The 23,519-nt window shown below is 45.3% G+C and overlaps 1 protein-coding gene across 4 annotated transcripts in view; it reads right to left on the reverse strand.

Annotated features, from left to right (window-relative positions):
- Window positions 1-3,900: 3,900 nt before the first annotated feature.
- CHRNB3 (cholinergic receptor nicotinic beta 3 subunit) overlaps window positions 3,901-23,519 on the reverse strand; it is a 37,693-nt gene continuing 18,074 nt past the window's right edge. Inside the window, exons 4-7 of one of the 4 annotated variants that reach the window (XR_007245036.1) lie at window positions 15,481-15,590; window positions 10,332-11,205; window positions 5,059-7,616; window positions 3,901-4,969 (exon numbers count right to left, since the gene is read on the reverse strand). Coding sequence is in view for 1 of the 4 variants with exons in the window: in XM_048503170.1 (XP_048359127.1) it covers window positions 7,482-7,616; window positions 10,332-11,205; window positions 15,481-15,590 (1,119 nt within the window). In the remaining 3 variants the exon portion in view is untranslated. Of the gene's footprint in view, window positions 7,617-10,331; window positions 11,206-15,480; window positions 15,591-23,519 lie in introns of all 4 variants that reach the window. The other 3 variants (XR_007245038.1, XR_007245037.1, XM_048503170.1) reach the window with 3 other exon arrangements.

Genomic DNA, 23,519 nt, shown 5'->3' on the forward strand with positions numbered 1-23,519 from the left:
GTATTGGGAGAGGATGTGACATCACTTCCTGGTGATACTCTAGGATTTTCCCCAATCTCTGTGGTTTCAGGGAAATTCCTAGGACAGTGGTGGCGAACCTTTGGCACTCCAGATGTTATGGACTACAATTCCCATCAGCCCCTGCCAATTGGCCATGCTGGCAGGGGCAGATAAGATGCTCAGTCTGAATCCTGTATCGGAAGTCTGGAATTTCCTACCATAGTCCTAGGACATCTACCCACAGAGGAGCCATTTTTATTCCCCACTCCTCAGTTTCTTGATAGCAGGCTATTAAGGCTGAGGGCATGATTTTGTCCACAATGAGTCTAACCTCAACACAAGCAGTTGGGGCATATCACAAATTCCTGTGCCTAATAGCCACTAGTCACCAAAGGCTATTGAACAAGACTCTTCAGCTCAGTTACACAAAAGCTTAGCTAAAAGGAAATTGTGGTCGTTTCCGCACGGCAAAATTGTATCTGTGTACCACCGTTGTTGTTTTTTACCTGGGTCTATTTTATCCCAGTTTTTCCCTCTACTGCTGCCCATTTCTTTTCAGGGGCTGAGTTAGAACTGGGAGGTAATTCTCCAGTTAGTTCCACACAAGTCGGGGTCTTTTGTATTTATAGCACATCCCCGCAGGCGCACGGTCTGGTGTTCTGATTGCCTGTTGTTTTGAGGTGGGAAAAATAAACTGGTTCTTCTCCTGTAGTGTTTGCACGGCAGCAGGGTCACCCCGGGGGTATTTGAAAAGAATCGCCAATTTGGCGATTTTTGAAAATCCCGGGGTAAGGGAAATATCATTTTAGCACTGGAGACCATGCGGAAAGCTTACACAAACCGGGATATTTCACTTGCTCATCCCGGGATATCTGGACCCGTGTGGAAATGACCACTATGTAGCCAGACGATGCCTATGATAATGCTGTAACTTTAGACTAGTACAGTGATGGTGAACCTTTTCGAGACCAAATGCCAGATTGCAACCCAAAACCCACTAATTTATCGCAAAGTGCCAACACGGCAATTTAACCTGAATTCTGAGGTTTTAGTTTAGAAAAAAACAGTTGGCTCCGAAGCACACCTGCGTTACTTGGGAGGTAAGCTTGGTGAAGCAACCATGCAATGCTTTGAATGGGTGAATCCACGACCCTAGGAGGGAGGGTTTGCTCAGAAACAAGCCCCATTTACTTGGGTAAAGGATTAGCTTTAGTTCTTCTTATGAAAATCAGTGCAGTTTAACAGTGCTTAACAGGGTTACATACACTGCCTCCCCAAAACTAGGTCTTAGGTTTAATGGTAATGGCTCGAGCCCAGCTGACCCAGGCCAGCCTAGATGGCCAATGGGGACTCTGTTTGCGCGTGCCCACAGAGAGGACTCTGAGTGCCACTTCTGGCGCCCGTGCCATAGATTCGCCACCACTGGGCTAGTACTAGGATCTCTTTTCTTGCCTCAAAATGTAGGTTAGAAGAGAGGCTAAAAGACTTTAAAAATGTAAATGTCATAACCATAAAATAAAATTTAATCATTGATTAATCAGCTGCATCCTTTTTAATTAAAGTGCCGCTGATTGTAGAGTGTTTGTGTGTTAAAATTATCATAAATTAAATAAAGATGATAAGGAATAATTTCACACCATGTTGCTCTTTCTTAAAGATTGATTTAATCTAATCTCATTAGATTTTATTTCGTTTGGGCTAATGTAGTTTTGGTCCCTTTCGCTTGTTGGATTTTTGCTCTCTCGTAACCAGCATGAACCTAATACCAGAACTTAGAGCTCTTCCTTGCAGTGGAATTTGCTTCCTCCATGGTTGGTTTCCAAACAGATTTTGGGCACATTATTGGTTTCACCTTAAGGAACTAATGATTAGCAGTGGTGTAGCAGTAAGGGAGAAGGGGGATGCGTGATGTACCGGGCACATGCCGGTGTGGGGGTGTGGTAGAGGTGTGACGTGGGTGTGGTATGAAGGGTGGGGGGCGTTACCAGGGCATGCCCAGTGAGGGGTGGGCAGGTGGTAGAGGGGTGTGGGGTGCAGCGTACTGGTCGCAGTTCCCCCTCGCTCTGGGTCTGATGTTGAGGAATTGTAGCCCAAGTTCACCCAGCAGAAATGTAGGAGTGGGGAAACAAATCTAGTTTACCAGATAAGAGTCTTCCACTCGTGTGGAGGAGTGGGGAATCAAACTTGCTTCTCCAGATTAGACTCCACTGCTGTTCACCACTTCACCATGCTGGCTGTCAGTATGCCAGGGTGTGAAACAACCACAGCAAACATCTGTTTATTGCATGTTCATCCTGCTTGTCCTCTGAGAAGCTCAGAGTGGCAAACATCAGGGGCTGGCACAACCCTGGCACACAACCCAAGTCATGGCAAGCTAGACCATCTTGTTCCTCACAGAAGCTCTCTTGACATAATCCGGAAGCAAGAACCTCTGTTCTGTCAGACTAGATTAGAGCACAGCTCCAAGACTTCATTTTGGATCAGAAGCAGTGATGTCAACATCTTGAGCTTCTTTAGCTCTGCTCCAATAAGCAACAGCGCAACTCATCGGTGCTATGCAGTGCAGGGGCACACTGCTGCCCCTCAGAACCCTCAGACTGTGAGGCAGGTATGGCGCAGTGGGCTTTCTGAACAGCCGAAGCTGTTGCTGCTGATGTTCCCAGTTGGTGGGACTGTCTCTGTGGCCAGAATTAGAGCTTTGGATCAGTGGAGCAGTGAGAGAAATACTGAGGGGGAAAACAGCTTTACTCTCCAACGCCGCAACATCAGTCATCTGGAGAAGCGAAGGTTAAGGGGGGACATGATAGCTATGTTTAAATATTTGAAGAGATGCCATGTCGAAGAGGGAGCAAGCTTGTTTTCTGCTGCCCTCAGAGACTAGGACCAGGTAATGGATTCCAAGGTGCAGGAAAGAGATTCCACCTAAACATTAGGAAGAACTTTCTGACTGTCAGGGCTGTTCGACAGTGGAATTCATTGCCTCGGAGAGTGATGAAGTCTTCTTCTTCGGAGAGGCTGGATGAACCTATGTCGGGAGTGCTTTGATTGTGTGTTCCTGCATGGGAGGGGGTTGGACTTGATGGCCCTTGGAGTCTCTTCCAACTCTATGATTCTATGAACATCAGTTCCAGCCTGGGCCCAGAAATCATGCCACCATATTAAGATAGTGGTTTAGGATACACTCCATTTGCTACAGATTTTACTATAGAGTTTCAGGTGAATCCTAGAGCATCACCCCAATGCAGAGGCTGAGTCTCTACTAGAAATGATGTTAAGGAATTATTTGGCTGGTATGCCAGGTCAGCCCTAACTCCGAGGCTGCCATGACATTGAACTCTTACTCTTCACCCAGGGACATGGACAATATATACCCCATTAAACATTCCCTTCTCACTAGACACAGTGTGTAACAGACTTCTCTCTGTGATACACAATCTGAATGCCATCCACAGATGCAGGTGAAACATTAGGACCAAGACCAATACCAGTCTCTCGAAGTTTCCTCATAGCCTGGAAAACCCACCACAACCAGTCTTACTCTTCCCTTTGTTTGCCAGGACACCAACACCTTCACATACAGACATGTTTCACATAGCACATTCTGGTCACACCACTGCTCCACAAGAATTTAACAAACACTGTTTATATTCATTCATTCATTCATTCATTCATTCTACTTTTATTGGCATATTCACTGTTTATATCATAATTGGCCCTGGACACCTAATTTTCATTGATTGTCCCATATACTCATTCAGGCTACATATACCACATTTGATGTGAATCACATGGTTATTCCATCTCTCTTCTTCCAAAATCCTTGAAATCTACAGAATTCAGTACCTCTTCCTACAGTGTTGAGCTCTTGGCTAATGCACAAACAACATTCTAAGTCTTAAGGCGATTTAGTTATTGCTTTTTATTAATGATGTTCACATGTATGTGCAGCTTTCCACTGCCATACACTAATGATGCTATTGTCTGACAACATTGAAAGCAGTGCTATGACCACATACAGTACAGTTCAGTATTGCAACATGTTATATTTTTATTCGTGTGCTTGGGTTGCTACTAGTAGATGTGACCACCCAATTGGAATGATCAGCGAGGTGGAAACCATATTTCTTAGTATCATTAAATACCCCAGTGTGTATAGTTTAAATATATTAGCCTTAGGAATGAGCTTATATGCACTTGCGTAGAAAAAGAAGAGTCTGAATTTATACCCCACCTTTCTCTTCTGTACAGAGTCCCCAAGAGCAACACAAGAGCTCCTTCCCTTTTTCCTCCCGCAGCAGACACCTTGTGAGGTAGGTGAGGCTGAGAGAGTTCAAAAAGAACTGTGACCTTGAGCCAGTCATAAACAGCAGAATGTAGGAGTTAATGGAAACAAATCTAGCTCATAGATAGAGTCTATTTGCTCATGTGTGGAAGTGGAGGAGAATCAAACCTGGCTCTCCAGATTAGAATTCACCTGGTCTTAACTACTACTCCACGCTGGATCAGCTTACAAGGTTATTCCGCCTCTCCTCTTCAAAGGTCCATGGAAGAGCTACTGCTCAGTAATGGGGGCAGGATTATAGACAGCAATAAGATGGGGCAGCACATACTACCTCTCCTCTTCAAAGGTCCATGGAAGAGCTACTGCTCAATAATGGGGGCAGGATTATAGACAGCAATAAGATGGGGCAGCACATACTACCTCTCCTCTTCAAAGGTCCATGGAAGAGCTACTGCTCAATAATGGGGGCAGGATTACAGACAGCAAGAAGATGGGGCAGCACATACTACCTCTCCTCTTCAAAGGTCCATGGAAGAGCTACTGCTCAGTAATGGGGGCAGGATTATAGACAGCAAGAAGATGGGGCAGCACATACTACCTCTCCTCTTCAAAGGTCCATGGAAGAGCTACTGCTCAGTAATGGGGGCAGGATTATAGACAGCAAGAAGATGGGGCAGCACATACTACCTCTTCTCTTCAAAGGTCCATGGAAGAGCTACTGCTCAGTAATGGGGGCAGGATTATAGACAGCAAGAAGATGGGGCAGCACATACTACCAGTCAAGAGTTTAGCATGGCTGGCCCAGTGGGAAGTCTCAAAATGTTGTATTATTTGAAGTGTTACAGAAACCTGCAATGCCAGTTGACCAGAAAGTGGAACAGACATGAACGTGTGTACCCTGAACAACATCCAACTCTGAAAATCTACCAGCTGGTCACAGCCTTGTAGTGCAAATATAATTGTGTTTACTCAGAAATAAGTCCTATTCAGTGCATCGCGGCATCCTAGCAAGGACACAAACAGTGCAGTTCTGAATTTTACCAGATTAGAAGAGTGTAACTGCTTATTGAACTATTAGGTCTGTGATATTCGTGAGAGCCTATGTAGGAAATCCAGGAAAAATTCCGAGCCCATTGAGATGTTTACATTACTCTTGAGCAGCATTGTTCACACCTCTCAAGTGCCACAATCAGGAGGGAGAAGCCAGTGTTCCATCTCCCTTCCAGGAGCTGAAATGTGTGAGAGGGTCAGAATTTTGCTAAAACAAAGAGAAAACTGAGGACAGCTTTCAAAAATGGAAACAAATACAAGAAGGTCGCCTGCAGTGAAGGGACATTTGTATGTTATGCGCTACATCTGCATCTTTATTGCACTGTACGTCAGTAAACATAAGTATTTTAGATATAGAACTATAATGTTTATTAAAATATAAAAGATCTGTGCTTGCTTTATTTTATAAAGTTTATGCTCTAGTGCCCATCCCTTGATATATTTTAAACATCTTCTTCTAAATAGATAATCAAGGATCTTATCTTTTCCGTAGATTCTGTTTACCAAATGGAATACTTACATTTGAACTCTGAAATTCTGGTACTAAATGTGATGGAATAGGTTCATCTCCTATATAATGTATGACCGAGGGGTTACCCATGGCAGTGGAATTCTGAAAAAACTTCCAAGAATAACAAAAGAGGTATATTTGTAACTTTTAAAAGGGTCTTTTTTTCTCCCAAGGAGCCAAATACCTGCCATGCACGCCGTGGTTCATTAAACCATGTCTTGTTTGCTCTGACTTCCCATGTTTCTCCAAAATGTTAGGTGGGGGTGTCTTTCCCAGTCTTGCTGGTTTGAGATTGTTTATCAAGAAATTTCAGAACCTGAACCTATGACCAGCTGCATTCACAGCATATGAGCTACCACTGAGCTATAACACCTTTGAGAGAAGATGCATAGTGCAGCTGATGCACACTTACTGCACAAACCTAGTGTAGTGAGCTGGGACAGCCACAACAGCACGTCGTCTGGGAACAGTGTATCATGGGGCTATGGCTTCCTCTTCTGAGACTGATCCTGTGAGTCACAGCAGCTGGGCTGGGCAACTTCTATACCAAAGGTATGCTGCTGGGGAGGTTCCAGGAATGGGGGGACATCAGTACTCTCTCTTGCAGCCTACACTGGGCATCATGCAGTGCAGTCCTAAGCAGACTTATCACCCTTCCACTGAAGTCAATGGATTGAGAAGGGTGTAACTCTGCTTAGGACTCCACTCTAAGACACAGGTCTCTTTTATCGATCACGTATGACTTTTAAACATGGCAAGGAGAGTAGCTCTAAATTCAAGTACAGGAAATAGAAACATTTGTCCATGAATCGAGCCAATAAAAAGTCTCAGATTAATTCTGCCATAACTACCACTAGGAATTCCTCTGGATGAGGAATTAACAAGAGTTCTATCCAACCCCAACCTCCCCCTGACACTGGAGTTGGCTTAGTTGTCAAACTAGGTCAGGTGGCCCCAAAATGGTGCCCATGGCTGACATGGTGCCCTCTGACACCTTTTAATGTTGCCCACCAAGTGTTTTGAGAAAGTGGGCAGGGCCAGACTTTTGATTGGCCACTGGAGTTTTGATTGACTGCAGATTTTTAAAAATATTGCTTTGGCAGCAGCTGTCACCACAGCACAAGGATCTTTACTGTGTAACTAAAGGTAAGTTGTAGCAGCCATTTTGTGGTTGGTTCCATTTCTTGCAGGAGCCATTTCGTGGCTGTCCCCACCACATGTCAGAATTTCAAAGGTGCCCACAGGTCCCAAAAGTGTGGGGAACCCTCAGCTTCCCCACCGACAAACCAGTTGAAAAATTACTCCCCCTCAATAGTATCTCTAGGCCTTCTCACAGAAAAGCGCTTAAGAAAGGCTGGCCACTTCTTGGCCTACTGTACCCAAGTCAGCAGATATACACCTAAAATATAACAGAAGTGGATTTCTCCATTTGTGGGACATTTTAAGGAGTTAAAACTCTGTTTTAATAATTGTGATACTCTCATCTGTAACTCCAATTGCTGCCAGCAACTGTATTATTTCCCCATCCTCTATGTACCCTTCTTACTCTTTTCATAGTGAACACTAACTGATCAGCAATCTCAACCTCCTGCTTTATTCCTGGAGCAGATTCTGAAAAAGGGAAGAATGGACTTCTTTCTATAAACCACTGTGCAACCACGTCTTTAAAGCTGGGGTAAATATAAGAACAGAGCCCATTACTGACACCACCAAAAACAGCCACAAGAAGATCCGGTCCAGAACCTGAGCCACAAACTTCCAGTCTTGCACTACCTAGAAAAGAAAACAGTCAGAAAAGTTTCACTCTAATTTTACAGAACTGAACATAAATGCAAATGCAGGGGACCCCCAAGGACTTTTACAGAACTGAACATAAATGCAAATGCAGGGGACCTCCAAGGACTTTTACAGAACTGAACATAAATGTAAATGCAGGGGACCTCCAAGGACTTGTCATTTTCCTTCACCCAATATTTCCTTTTTCCCTTCCCCTGATATCCTCATAGACCCTCCCTTTTTCCTGCTTCATCCTTTCCAACCCAACCCACCAGCCAACCTATATTTACCCTCCTCCCTGTCTTCAGATTTCAGTTCTTCCCTCCCCCTGGAATTCTCTACCCAGGCAACTGTAGCCCAGTTGAGTATGCTGGCTCTTAGGCCGAGTTAGATTGCCTGGTGGAGAATCCACACACATTTACTGAGGGCAAATCACTTTCCTCCATATCATCTTTCCCACATTCTCCTCAGTACATCATTCTCTCAGGGGGGTTGGATGGGGGGGGGGTGTTGAACAGTAGCTAGCAGCCAGACATGGGTTAGTTAGGGAAGCTGTATGAGCAAGTCACCCAGTGTTTGCTGCTGGGCTTGGCCAGTAACTATAGCAACTTAGGGTCCACAAAGCTGTTCTGAACCCCTGATATGGTTTATTAATAAGAATTCACCTTAACATGATGAACAAACTGAAACCACCTAGCTGAATCCTGGCTTGTTCCTGAGTGCCACCCCTATTTGTTTAATTATTTAATTATTTATGCATACCCCTTATATCATTATTTTCTCCTGCATTTTATCTTCACAACAATCCTGTGAGGTAATCTAGGCAGAGAATGTTTGGCTAGCCCAAGGCCACTCAACAAGCTTCTGCAGCAGTGTGGAAATTTGTTCCCCAACTACACACCAGCTACAATTAAGATGATGTAACCAGTATTTTTGAAGACGGCCATGGTCTAAGGGATCATCCACAAGTTGAATCCTGGGCCATTTCCACACGGCCAAAGGCCTAGGGACGGAAAAAACACTGTCCCTAGGGTGCCTGTGTTCACTTTGGGAGGCGCGAGATGTTTTTTGAAAGCGGCGTCTTCCCACGCCGGTAGCCAGTCGCGAACAGCATCCCAGCAGGAAGACTTACCCGGCTTTTCCATTAGTGATTATCCCTCCAGCCTGGCCCAAGAGCAGCACTAGCCAGGAAGGTGAGTGGAGGGGGCCGAACCAGAGGCAGCTCTGTGCGGAGTCGCCTCTCCAGCTGGGGAGAAAGTCAGGGCCGCTTGCACGATAGCGTGCGAACAGTCCCCGAGCCTTCACCAGTATAATTTATGGTGGTGGAGCTGCGTTTCCGCCACCGTGCGGAAACCGCCCTGGTTTCAGAAACTTGCCATAATGAAAAGAAAACCCTGATTTTTGCCAGATTTTTGTCCTTTAAGGAAAAATATACTGAATATCACTTGGGTTTATAAATATCCGGGAGTGCTAATGAGTTACTTGGTTCTAATCACTTCATTTGCAATACTAACTGGTGTTGACAGTTTAGGTCTGCTATTTAGTGCAGAAATGTAAATTAAAAGGCATGAAAGTCAATAATGTCACATAACCAATGTTTCATGAAAGATAAACAAAAATTATCCAGGTCCATTAGCATGAATGGGAGGGAAGGCAGGATGGTATAGCCCAGGGGTCTGCAACCTGCGGCTCTGCAGATGTTCATGGACTACTTGGTCTACAAATCCCATCAGCCCCTGCCAGCATGGCTAATTGGCCATGCTGGCAGAAACCAGTGGGATGCTTGTAACAATCCCTCAGGCTATCTGCTGCAGAGCCACAGGTTGCAGACCCCTGGTATAGCCCAATCTTGTCAGATCTTGCAAGCTAAGCAAAGTGTTAAGCATACTCACCCCAGGAAAGACTCTGCAGAGGAAGGCAATGGCAAACCACTTCTGCTTCTCACTTGCCTTGAAAGCCTCTTGCTAGCATTGCCATAAATGGCAACGCCCATTTGCACGCCCATTATCTTGAAGTGGATTATTTTGTCTAATGCTAAGTCTGTTAGCCTTTAACAAATCCAATGCAAACACTTTATTAAAAAAATAAGATTTCATATTGGGCAGGTCAGCAACAAGGCACAGTCTACCTATGGCCTGGTGGTCAATGTCCTATAGACCATCTAGAACAGGGGTAGGGAACCTGCGTCTCTCCAGATGTTCAGGAACTACAATTCCCATCAGCCTCTGTCAGCATGGCCAATTGGCCATGCTGGTAGGTGCTGATGGGAATTGTAGTTCCTGAACATCTGGAGAGCCGCAGGTTCCCTACCCCTGATCTAGAACCTGCTGGTGTTCTTGCAAAGGATGCTGGCCCAGGATGCTCTTTAGTAAGGCTGTGTACTCAAGATCCTGCAATGCAGACTGTGACGTCAAGTTGCGGCCAACATATAGGTAACCCATAGAGTTTTCAAGGCATGGTGTATTCAGAGATGATTGGCCATTGTCTTCCTCTTCATAGCAGCTTCCTTGGTGGTCTCCCCTCCAAGTACTAACCAGGATCAATTGCGCTTAACTTTCAGGAGCTGCCAAGACAGCGCCATCTTGAGCCATCCAAATCAGGGCTGATTACAGAACGGTTATGCAGTACCTGCTAAAATACCTTAACAAAGTGCCTCGTAAACGTAAGGGGGATATGCAAGGTTAGAGACAGCCCGCCACTAATTTAACTTACCTGTCTGATGAAATGTTCCTTTTTAACATGCCTGGAGATATACTTGATGGAGTCAGCAGCTTTTTCCAGGAAAGCGATCACAATTTTTTCTCCGTCTTTGTATTGTTTGTGCTTGTGTTTCCTGGCTGGCTTCTGTTTCAGAGTTTCTTCAGGATCAGAGAATGAGAAGCGCTCCACGTGGCCTTTCATGCAGAGCAACCTCGGAAGTTTCTGGAGGAAGAGTCTCTTCACCCAAGGAGCCATGGGGTGGTAGGTTGCCGAGGAACGGTGGTGAACATTGATCACAAAGACAGTCACAATGATTGACAGGGTGACAAAAATCATGATGAACAGCAAGTACTCCCCAATCAAAGGGATGACTTTTGAGGACGAGGGAATGATTTCTTCAATGACTAAGAGAAACACAGTGAGGGAGACCAAAACAGAGGTCGATAGTGATAGTTTTTCTCCTTCATCCGAAGGCAAGTAAAAAACGAGGACAGTTAGAAATGATAATCCCAGGCAAGGGACTATTAAGAAGAGAGTGTAAAACAGCGGGAGGCGCCTTAAAACAAATGAGTAGGTTATGAAAGGGTAGGAATACAACCCGTCTTTTCTGTTCCCCTTCATACCCTTGGCGTTTAGAATGTCCCATTCCCCATTGTCAAAGAAATCCGTCCGGTCCACGTTTTCATCTACCAGGATTAAGTCGACCATTCGGCCGTCGTAGGTCCATGAGCCAAATTTCATTGAGCAGTTCTGCCTATCGAATGGGAAGAAGGTCACATCCATCGTGCAGGAACTTTTATAGCTGGCCGGAGGTGTCCAGACAACAATCCCATTGTATTTGACAATGGCCTTAGTCATCAAAGAGCCTTCGAAACGACCATCAGCACTAGGATGGAAGTAGAGGGGAGATTAAGTGTCTCGGTGGTATTTCAGGCTGTTTTTTCCTTGTTTTTCTTTGGTTGTGATTTTATTTCTGCACCTTTGGTGACTGGCAGACAGGCACTTGCTAAAAACAAAACTTGCAATACATGACCTCGAGCCTCAGCATCCTCTCAATGCTTACAATTTAGACTGCTCAAAACTACCATGGCATAGCAGGGGCAGTAAGAACATAAGAACATAAGAACAAGCCAGCTGGATCAGACCAGAGTCCATCTAGTCCAGCTCTCTGCTACTCGCAGTGGCCCACTAGGTGCCTTGGGGAGCTCACATGCAGGATGTGAAAGCAATGGCCTTCTGCGGCTGTTGCTCCCGATCACCTGGTCTGTTGAGGCATTTGCAATCTCAGATCAAGGAGGATCAAGACTGGTAGCCATAAATCGACTTCTCCTCCATAAATCTGTCCAAGCCCCTTTTAAAGCTATCCAGGTTAGTGGCCATCACCACCTCCTGTGGCAGCATGTTCCAAACACCAATCACACGTTGCGTGAAGAAGTGTTTCCTTTTATTAGTCCTAATTCTTCCCCCCAGCATTTTCAATGAATGCCCCCTGGTTCTAGTATTTGCCCCCTGGTTCTAGTATTTTAGTATCCAGTCCGGGGGCATGGCCAGGGGAGGAGTCAACATTGATCAGCTATTGACTCGGTTGCGCCAGCAGCCACGGCTGCGGACTTATGCCACTAAAACGGTGGTGGAAGTCCATTAAGCACCCCTCCCCCCAATGGCAGAGAGGCTTTTTCAAATTTTAAGCCTACTCCTGGGAAGCTTCCTTGGGGGTGGTGCAGCAGCACAGTTGCAATGCCACAGCTGGGCACCCTGACTATTGGACGGGGCTGTGAAAGCTTCTTGGAATTTCTAACACAGAGTCAATGGAGACCAAATCTTCCTAAAAACACCAAAGGGTAGGTTCTCTCATTGAAAACCAGTGGATGGGAAGGAGAATAGGAAAGTGTGACCTCCTATTACACCTTAGAGAAGAGGTGAAGAGAGTATGTTGCTCCCATACACTCCCCAAAACCTATGATTTTTGCATCTGAAGATCATCTAGTCCAGTGGTGGTGAACCTTTGGCATTCCAGATGTTATGGACTACAATTCCCATCAGCCCCTGCCAGCATGGCCAATTGACCATGCTGGCAGGGGCTGATGGGAATTGTAGTCCGTAAGATCTGGAGTGCCAAAGGTTCGCCACCATGGATCTAGTCAAAGGAAGTTCAAGGCATGGATGTCTTTTGACATCAAGTCAAAGGCATGTGCGTCAGCGCATTCCCACAGCTCACCGACCCAGGTCAGACAGGACGACACAGTTGCTTTCCTTCCAGCAAGAAGGTTTTTTATCTTGTTGCTTCAGAAAACAAACGAACGCTGTACAAGCAGTTGCTTTCTCTCCAACTACAGACTCTCCACTCTCCAATGCTATGCCACCACCACACCACACTAACACGACCTCCCTCTCTTCATACTTTCGAGCCTTGCTGCCAGGCAACGTACATTCCTTCTGCACCTGGTGCAGACGCAACCCTGCCTTATCTTATCTTCACATCTCTAGCAAGGTCCCAGCTTCCATGAGTGCAGCAAATGTTTCACTTTTCACATTTCATATTGTGACAATGTGTTTCCCTAGGCACGAGGAGGTAGCTTGGCTGTTATGAGTTTATTTTATTTATGAAAATTCCGGGGTCACATTACTCATCAATTTGTGTGGGCCTCCAAAAACCCCTTACACCCTGACAATGAGGTTACAGGACAATACCCAACCCACTCGCAATATCATTCGCTATGCAGACTTCTCTGGAAATCTAACCAAGTACCCAGGAAGAGCCATCAACCAATCTCCTGACCATTGTTCACAGGTCTGAGTCATCCTTGCTAGCCAAATTAACTCAGTCATTTGCAACTGGACACATATGCCCTTTTCGGCCCTTTCCCCACCTACTGTTTGCTGCGCGCTACTGCCCGCAAATAGCGCGTGGTCCAGCGGTGCTCCCCACGAGTCTGGGCGGAGACAACGCAGCCGCCCCAACTCTGTGCTCTAACGTCCCTTCAGCGCGCGTCATTTCTGACGCTGAAGAAACAGCACCTTCTGACTGCCCCGTGCAGAGCGCGGGGCAGTTGAATTACTTCTGACCAGGTGAAAATCACTCCGCGGCTCGTAGGTAGCTGGCAGCTGCAAAGTGGGGAAAGGCCCTTCATTACATCACCTAGGGACTCAATCACCTCACAATGGAAGGCCTGAATTATCCAATGACAACTCAGATTCCGACCCTCTCATTAATGGGTTCTTGGATCCAAAGGACCCACCAATTGTAGGGCAACCCAAATGCCACTGCAGATCCTGATTCTGCACCAATTTTGACCCATTTGCCACCTCTACCCAAATCCAGTTAAATGCAGGAGTGTAAAAAAGGCTTGTTCAGCCATGCAAATCCTTGTAGTTAGTTCTGCTCCCAAGCCTGCTTCTATACCAAATGATACTGAAATCACTGGACTTCCTCATCAAAGCTGGCACAGTACGCTTTCCCCTTTTCCTGTTCTGTGCCCCTTCCTGAAATTTCCCATCCACACCTTGCTAACTGTTCCCATCTCTTAGGCCCCTTCCGCACACGCAGAATAATGCGTTTTCAAACCACTTTCACAACTGTTTGCAAGTGGATTTTGCTATTCCACACAGCTTCAAAGAGCATTGAAAGCAGTTTGAAAGTGCATTATTCTGCATGTGCGGAAGGAGCCTTCTCTTCTTCCCGTTTTCAGCCAATCAGTCCTACAGTCAGCTAGCCAGTTTGCACTCATAGCATCCTCACCTGGCTTTCCTTCCTATCCTGAAAATCCTTCCCTGTTCATCCCTCTGCATCTTTTTGTCCCGGCATTTATCTCTTCTCTCTCGGTTGGTTTCTCTGGATTAGTTCCCTGGGTGGACATAATTTGGGCCAAAAGTAACATAAAATTGAGTATTAGCTGGACATGGATTACCAGAAGGAAATTTCTATTGGATTTGCCGAAATTGAATAATTTCGTTTTGATGTCTCACACTGTAGCCACTTTGTTTCCTGTTGCTATTCTGTACCTTTCTGAAGTTAATGCTTTTTAGTTGAGTATTTGTCGTGTTCCTCTTCTCTTCCCTGGGAGACTTATTAAGCCAAATTGGGAACTGTGTATATAGTAGATTCAACTGATCCCAGTTTTACATACATGGGGGATAATATTTTGCCGTGACATAGAGAGTGATTTGGGTAATCAATATAGATGCTGAATCATCTAGCACAGCGGGCTTCAAGCCTTCCAGATTCCAGGGTCTACCTTTATGATGAGCTGAGGACTCACTGAACAGCAAGCATGTAGCAGAGGACTCACGGCATCATAGTTATGTGATGGAAGAAAGGGAGAGTAAATCTCTGAATCTGCCTGTGCTAAAAAGAATGCTTTTTTTTTCAATGCTAAATGACTTTACCTTATTGTCCTGCTGCTCCTCTCTCAGAGTGTGTTGAAAGAGAAACAGGGGAGTCCCACTTTGCTCTTTGCACATATACACTCTCAGCTCCTCCAAAAAAGCTTTCAAGATTAGAAACTCTATAGGGGTTAGCAACCCAGAAAGTTTAGTTCCGTAACCCACTTGAGAGTCTAATGAGTGGTCTTAAAACCACTAGTCTAATCCCACGCTATATAACAGCTCACCCATTTCCAAAAACATGCCAAAACACCCGTAATTGCATTTATGCGCATTATTTCCCAACTACTCTTACCTCTTTTTCTTCCTCTCTCACTCTTAAGCTTCTTTGGGCTGAAACCTCTTTTTTTGGTTATGTTACTTTGTAAAATGTCATACAAATGCACAGCATTCTAAGACTGCATTGTGCCCAGGCTGCTAATTATAACAAACAACTTAATGTAAACTTAATAACTTAATTACTTAGTGCAAAGTGATTTAATGCAAGCAAACTGTGCAAAAAGTGAAAATTGTAAGCATCAGAACAGCAGTTAAGCACTGTAATCACAACTGAGAATCTCAATGCAGCAGTTAAGCACATTGAGATTCTCGATTATGATGATAGCACTTAATTGCTGTACTGATGTTTACAATTTTCACTTTTTGCACAACATATGCTATTTAAGTCATGTATGAAAAATTCACTGCTTTTGCCCCCCACAGGACCCCACAAATGAACTAGTGTACTGCTATACATTAATTATGTAATTATGCTACACTTTAATTTAATCATACTCACTTTTCAAACAGCACAATATCTGGGAGCCACAGTGACTCAGACGGGACCCGAATTGCAGTAATTCCACCATAGTCTTCAGGGTTCCAGCACAATTTGTGGTCAATCCATTCCTGCAATTATCAGAAACAGCACAGCAGCGTTCCATTGTAATTTCTCCACTAGCTAACCTTTCAGCTCTATTTTTAATTTTTTTTCTTTAGATAAGAATTAACAAAACAAAAAAGAAAACAGAATCAAATCTTAGTTACAATCAGTCCTAGAGAATGAGAGGAGGCAAAATTATACATTTAATATTATATACAAATTTTAAAAGAATGACCAACAATGGTCAGAGTGGCGTAGTGGTAAAGAATGGTGGACTCTAATCTGAATAGTCATTATTATTAACTGAGCTCCCATCCAAGTACTAACCAGGCCCGACCCTGCTTAGCTTCCGAGATCAGACGAGATCGGGCGTGTTCAGGGTGGTACCATCAAAGGCTATGCATATGCAACGGGAATTGTGTTGACTCTATAGACCACATTTTACTTTATTGTCCACTTTACACAGTACCCAGAGTCAAATACTTGTCACCTCTGCTGCTCAAAAAAGAGTATGCATCTGACTTGCAAAAGATTACCTTTCTGTTGGACAGCCCCAGTAGTGATGCAAACGATGCAGTCACCAAATTTTTGGATTTGTATATAAAACAGCGCTTTAGGAGCAAATTCTGAACATCAGCCTCTCTACCTGTACATTTATTTTAGCTTCCCTCTACTTGGCTAAGTGGATCTGTGTATATAATGTTGTTATGCCAATAAAGGTTCTTTGTTGTTTAAAACTGAGCTCAAGTGCAAAAGAAGGGTCAGAGCACAGGTCAAACACAGCCTTCCAGTAGGAAATCATTTCTAATAGTACATAACCCTACTTCTCAGAAGGAGACTGACCTTTAGGCAGCCCAAATTGCTTCAATTTTTAAAGAACAGGGCTCAGTCTAGGTCCTAGTCAAGCCTTCCCCTCAGTGCCAAACTACATAGAGTTTCTGCCTCCTCCCCCAAAAGCACTGATGAGGGAAGACATTTCTGTGCTGTTGATGCTACACATGCACAGAATGCTCCACACAGAGCAACAAACAATGGGAAACAAATTGCCTCAGTGATGTTTAGCTATGGGAAATCAGCACTTTCTTCCCCTCCCCCCATTGTGGCATTCCAAATCCATTTGGGCTTTCCTTTATTTAAAAAAAAACATTCCCCGCAGCTGTTGTGTGGCTGTGGAGAATCTGACTCATTAAAAACCTGAATGTGTAATTTGGCCTTCACTTGTGGGGGCTACACATGCCTATATCCTTGTACTCGGGTGACCCCATCCAAAGGACTGGGTGCCCGGATGCAGTGCCATGGTCACTCCACCATTCCCAAGGTTTTCTGGCAGGGTGTAGAGGCAAAAAATGCCTAGAACAGATGCCTAGAGAGCAAGAGTATCATGCTTCTTTTGCCTGGATGCGAAGAGGAACAGCAGAATGGAAACTGAGTAGTGGAGAGAATTCTTCTTCAGCTCAAGCAGATTCAGAGACTCTACTATCCTCAAAAGCTGTTAGAGCCAGCATGGTATAGTGGCTAAGAATGGTGGATTCTAATCTAGAGAACCAGGTTTGATTCCCCACTCTTCCATATGAACGGAGGATGTTGGGGGGCACAGCGCCTAAGAGGCTCCCGAGTATGGCAGCACATTGCTTGGAAAAGGGCCCCCCAACACCCGGGGGGGGGGCGCCTGAATACGGCAATACACTGCTTGGAAAAAGGCCTCTCACGTGCAATTGACCTTTCCTTCCTAAATGTGGTTTCGGAGAAAACTGCTGACATTGCAAGACCCTGTGGCTCCAATGTGTGTACGTGCAAATACCAAACCCTCTGCTCAAACTCCCATGCTCTTTGCCCTGTCCATTGTATTGTGTTTCCCCTGCCTGCCTGCCTGGTTTGTTTTTCCTCTTGTAAACTGTCAATAAAAGGGCTTGGGGGGGAAACAGGACGGCAGAGTTGCTCCCTGCTTCTCTCACTGGCCGAAATGACATGCTGTCTCCATTGCTGTAAGACAACAGGAGGACTCTTATCTGGTGAACTGAGTTTATTTCTCCTCTTCCTACACACGGAGCCTACTGAGTGATCTTGGGCCAGTCACAGTTCTCTCAGAACCTCACAAGGTGCCTGTTATGAGGAGAGGAAGGGAAGGAGTTTGTAAGCCGCTTTGAGACTCCTTACGGCTGAGAAAAACAGTGTATACATTCAAACTTCTACTTCTTTCATCTTTGCCTTGTTGGTCAGGCCAGCCAGCCTTCTCATCCCCTATCTATTAGTCCTCCAATCTTCTACATGCCTTTGAAGTCCCAATGGCTCCACCGCACTGGTGAGGTCATAAATCTGGCTCCTCTACCTGTTGTTATTCTGACACCATGTGACTTCCTTTCGTGTGGTTATAGCTCAAAAGGATCTATGCTGCTGCTTGGGCATGAAAAGGTAAGTCATAGGTCTGGAAAAGCTGAAGACCGCTGGTCTAGAGTTGTACACGTTGGTTCCTTCCATTCACGCCACTGTGAAAAGTTTAAAAGAAGGCTGGATTTTGCTTCTCTTCCGCTTGGCTGGCAATCCTGCATCGTGCTGTGGTACATAAAACGAGGTACCCAAAAATGGCATCATGCTTACCGTAAAAAAACAAAAAACACTTCTCTACTTATATTTATTATTTATAAGTTTTTAGATTGCCCTACAGGAATGGAGAAAGTGGAAGTAAGAGCTTGCGGACTAAAATCAATAGTAGCAACAACAACTATCTTCTTGCATAGAGAATTCAGACACAGGGCTCTGATGAGCTCCCTTTTTCTTGCAAAATATGCTCCGTATTCCTTCTTGACCAGTTAAGGATCACATATCATATTTCTTTACATCTCCTAAATCACACGTTGCATTTCTGCAAATTAAACATGTTTCGCTTTCCTTTTGTTATTTCTTCAGCCAAAAGATGTAACGGACCAGGAGCCTGCCAGGAAATGTGGAAGGAAATTTGCAACTCCATTCTATGCACGATTACTCAAAAGGAAGGCTTTTGCCACACAGGAGTGTAAACACTCACATCCACGCACACACACTACAGCAGGGGTAGGGAACCTGCGGCTCTCCAGATGTTCAGGAACTACAATTCCCATCAGCCCCTACCAGCATGGCCAACTGGCCATGCTGACAGAGGCTGATGGGAATTGTAGTTCCTGAACATCTGGAGAGCCGCAGGTTCCCTACCCCTGCACTACAGCAACAAATGCAAATGGCTGTCCCTGATACGTTTGCTGCTCTACAAACACCCACCTGTGCCCACCAGAGGTGGGATCCAGCAGGTTCTCACAGGTTCCCGAGAGTAGGCTACTAATTATTTGTGTGTGCTGAGAGGGGGTTACTAATTGGTGATTTTGCCATGTGATTTTTGCCTTAGTTACGCCCCTCCTCTCAGCAGTAGCGCGCAGAACTTGAAGCAGTCTAGCAGGAGGTGCACTGGTATGCGTGGCAGCCTGCGCCTGCGTGCATTCGTTTTCCACCCAAGGACCGGCGCAGCAGCTGCGTCCTTGCCACAGTCCCGCCCAGGAATGCCCCGCTCCCGGAATGCCCGGCCACGCCCCGTCGTGCCCTGCCCAGCTCCACTGGCGCTACGCCAGTTTGAATCCCACCACCATGGGAACCTGTTACTAAAATTTTTGGATCCCACCACTGGTGCCCACCCTTTTCAATCACAATTGCACATGACCCCAGAAATGCCCCCACTCCCCTCTTTCTTCCAGCCAATGTAATGCTACAACAGTGCTCAACAGGGAAATGAAATGCACCTTTTAGATGGCTGGGAGGGAGCGGGGAATGTGGAGCCCTTACCTCTGCCATTCTGAAGGTTTAGCTTCACTATCATAGAATCATAGCGTTGGAAGAGACTTCAAGGGTTATCAAGTCCAACCCCCTGCAATGCAGGAACACACAATCAAAGCACTCCTGACAGATGGCCATCCAGCCTCTCTTCAAAAACCTCCAAAGAAGGAGACTCCTCCACACTCCGAGTGTGACTGCAGGAAGACAGTCTGCATGGACACTCTGCCCGCAACCACCCTACAGGGAGCAGCAGTGGCGTAGGAGGTTAAGAGCTCATGTATCTAATCTGGAGGAACTGGGTTTGATTCCCAGCTCTGCCGCCTGAGCTGTGGAGGCTTATCTGGGGAATTCAGATTAGCCTGTACACTCCCACACACGCCAGCTGGGTGACCTGGGGCTAGTCAAAGCTTCTCAGAGCTCTCTCAGCCCCACCTACCTCACAGGGTGTTTGTTGTGAGGGGGGAAGGGCAAGGAGATTGTAAACCCCTTTGAGTCTCCTGCAGGAGAGAAAGGGGGGATATAAATCCAAAACTCTTCTTCTTCTTTGATTTGGTTTAAAGGGAAGTCATGAGTCGTACTCACGTAACCTAGCAGATTCCTGGCTACATAAATCTCTAGTGGAGACTTGGGGAGAAATTTAAAATCAATAAAATGACAGCACCTTGTGGCTTGCTGAACAAATGTGAACTTGTTTCAAGAGGATAGCAACATTTATGAACACAACAATTTTACAACAACTAGAACTAAATCATGGTGGCTGTAAATATGGCACAACTCAGATACACAGAATATCCAATGCCCTTCTGGAAAGGCACTCAGAACAATAATAGATCCCAACAGTGCCCAGTAATAAAAGTGGGTGTTGGGGGTGTGTGTGTGTCCAAAATATTAATTAGAAGTGCAGGGCTGCTTCTTCCCCATCTGCTCTTCTGTGGTGGCTGTGACTGATTCAGATCTTTCTCCAGCTTGGGTCACAGTGGTTCTCAACCTTCCTAATGCCGCAACCCTTTAATACAATTCCTCATGTTGTGGTGACCCCCAACCATATTATTTGTGTCTCGGTTCCTAAGACCATCAAAAATATGTGTTTTCCGATGGTCTTAGACAACCCCTGTGAAAGGGTCGTTCGACCCCCAAAGGGGTCACGACCCACAAGTTGAGAACCGCTCGTCTACAGAGAAATTATCAGTACCCTCAGTCAAGCTCTGGTGAATTGGATTTGTTTCTCCACTTCCTCCACATGAAGCCTGCTGGGTGACCTTGGGCTAGTCACAATTCTCTCAGAACTTTCTCAGCCCCACCTACCTCACAAGGTGTCTGTTATGGGGAGAGGAAGGGAGTTTGTTAACCAGCTGGAGTCTCCTTATGGTTGAGAAAAGCGGGGTATAAATTCAAACTTCGGCTTCTTCCTTCATCTCTCTGCTCAGGCCAGCCTTCGCACCCATGTGCTCCTGAAGTACAAAGTAGCTCCTCAAAACTGGTGACATCATAAATTTGGCTCCTCTACCTATTGTTACTCCGATGTCATATGACTTCCTTTCATGTGGTTAGAGTGTAATAGGCTCTATGTTGCTGCTTGGACATGAAAAGGCAAGTCATGCATCTGGAAAAGATGAAGACCACTGGTCTAGAGTTGTACATGTTGGTTCCTTCAATTCACGCCACTGTGAAAAGCTTACAAGAAGGCTGGATTGTGCTTCTCTTCTGCTCAGCTTCTCTTCAGCTTCCCTCTCCTATTGTAGGTCAGACTGATTGAGGGGAGAGGGGCTCTTGCAGTTGGAAACATATGAGCAAACTTACTAACTGCCCATGCTCAGTGAGTTCCTGTTCCCTAGGCCCTTAATTCCAAATATTACCAAAAAAATACAAATATTAAAATGGCATGTGTTACACTTAGAATGAGCAGGATAATATGTGGAGGTTCCTTTTAAATGCACAGGCTTCCTGCTTTCCATAAAGACAAAAATCCTCTTGTGGAAACAGCCTGTCCCATTACGTTATGGACAGCTTATTCCTAAACAGGCATATACAGGATTACCTAAAGCATATGCCCCTCACTGCTTTGGAGAGGGTGGCATTAAAAAAATTTTCCATACCATGTTGCTAATTGCCAACTGATCATAAACAGATTAGCCAGGATTGCTCCTTTGCCTTTAACAACAGCTCAAAGCTTCAAAAATCAGCAGCAGAAAGTGTTGAGTGTTAAATACCACAAACATAATTATGTCCAGAGGTGGGATCCAGCAGGTTCTCACAGGTTCCCGAGAGTAGGTTACTAATTATTTGTGTGTGCCAAGAGGGGGTTACTAATTGGTGATTTTGCCACGTGATTTTTGCCTTAGTTATGCCCCTCCTCTCAGCAGTAGCGCGCAGAACTTGAAGCAGTCTAGCAGGAGGTGCACCAGCGTGCGTGGCAGCCTGCGCCTGTGTGCATTCGTTTCCCACCCAAGGGCCGGCGCAGCGGCTGCGTCCTTGCCACAGCCCTGCCCAGGAATGCCCCGCCCCTGGAATGCCCGACCACGCCCCCGGAATGCCCACCCAGCCCCATTGGCACTACACTACAGTTTGAATCTCACCACCATGGGAACCTGTTACTAAAATTTTTGGATCCCACCATTGTATTCTGGTTTCCTCCTGTGATTCCTATCGGGAACTAGTGGCACTATAAGGTAAGCATAACAAGTGTAATGTTATCCTTCATATATTTTGTGTCAGATTGAAGCTGCTTTACACCCAGGCCTGTGTAAAACCCCTACGACTTGTTCTGACTTTGGTATCAAATCAAATCAAATCAAATACCTTTAATGGCATATAAATAGAACAAAAATATAATATCACAACCTTCCTGTTAACACAGTTTAGAACAATTTAAGATTACACCGTTTAAAAATTTGGCCACAGCTTCCAGCACCTTACAGCAATGACTGTTTAAAAGAAATATAACCTTCCATTTATCAGTTGTATGACATATAGTAGTCCTAATTATTTATGTAGCTTTGGCCCCAATTCACAGTTCATACACAGATCCACTCAACCAAGTAGAGGAAAGCTAAAATAAATGTACAGGTAAGGAAGGCCAATGTTCAGGATTTGCTCCTAAAGCGCTGTTCTATGTACAAATCCAAAACCCTGGTAGACTGCATCGTTTTGCATCACTACTGGAGCTGTCCAACAGAAAAGTAATCTTTTACCAAGTCAGATGCATACTCTTTTTTGAGTAGGGGAATTTGACAGGTATTTGACTCTGGGTCCTGTGTAAGAGTGGACAATAAAGTAATATATGAGCTATTGAGTCTATACAGGTCCCGTTGCATATGCATAGCCTGTGGTGGTAAGGGTTTTTAGTGAATCTCCCCGTTGATACGGCTGATGGAAGAGGAGCATTGCAGCGGGCCAACATCATTTGCTCCTACAGGAGCCTGGGCACGGTTATCTGGTGCGAATGCAGAGCCCCCCCGTTACCAGTGTGCAGAGTGATGCACAGAGCTAAAGGAGAACAGAGTCCTGGAAGCCTTTTCGAGTGGGATCTGATGTTCCTGGTCAAACAGCCTTCTCCTCAAGAGCTGGAAGAGTCTCTTTGGATGGTAACATGGCCAGATAATCCAAAGGAATAGCCCTAATGTGTTAATTTTTGTTTCTATAAAGCCCCACCTTTCCGAGTGACAAGAAGTCTTGAGGAGCTTTATATGACAAGGAGGCTGCATCGTGGTTTGAAACAGATGTAGCCAATATTTGAGCGTGGCAAGCCATGCTCTTGTCTCTAAGAGTTGCTTGCCCAGTTTCGAGGCACAGGGTGGCGTGGGCACGCAGTGAGGCGTACCCAAAAGTTTAAATAAAAAGCGAGATTGTACTGGCTCAGCTGTGTTAGCAGACCAGGAGCCTATCCAAAGTGGGACTCCATATAATGGTTGCTGGGCCACCTTGGTGTTAAAGACTTTTAATGCTGCGGAGAAACAAATTGATGGCCCTTGTTGTAAAAAAAGCGTGGGATTGCTTTGATACACTGACCATGGAGTTTGGCAACAGCATGAGATTAATGGCTAGCCCAACCCCCTCTATAATGGAGGTGCACTCCTAAATATTTTAAAGCATTTGACCTGTTCCAATTAGGTACCTTCCTAGCATCCATGGGATGGCTTCAAAGATTTTACAGA

Source organism: Sphaerodactylus townsendi, linkage group LG07 (genome assembly GCF_021028975.2).
Source record: "Sphaerodactylus townsendi isolate TG3544 linkage group LG07, MPM_Stown_v2.3, whole genome shotgun sequence".
Taxonomy (NCBI): domain Eukaryota; kingdom Metazoa; phylum Chordata; class Lepidosauria; order Squamata; family Sphaerodactylidae; genus Sphaerodactylus; species Sphaerodactylus townsendi.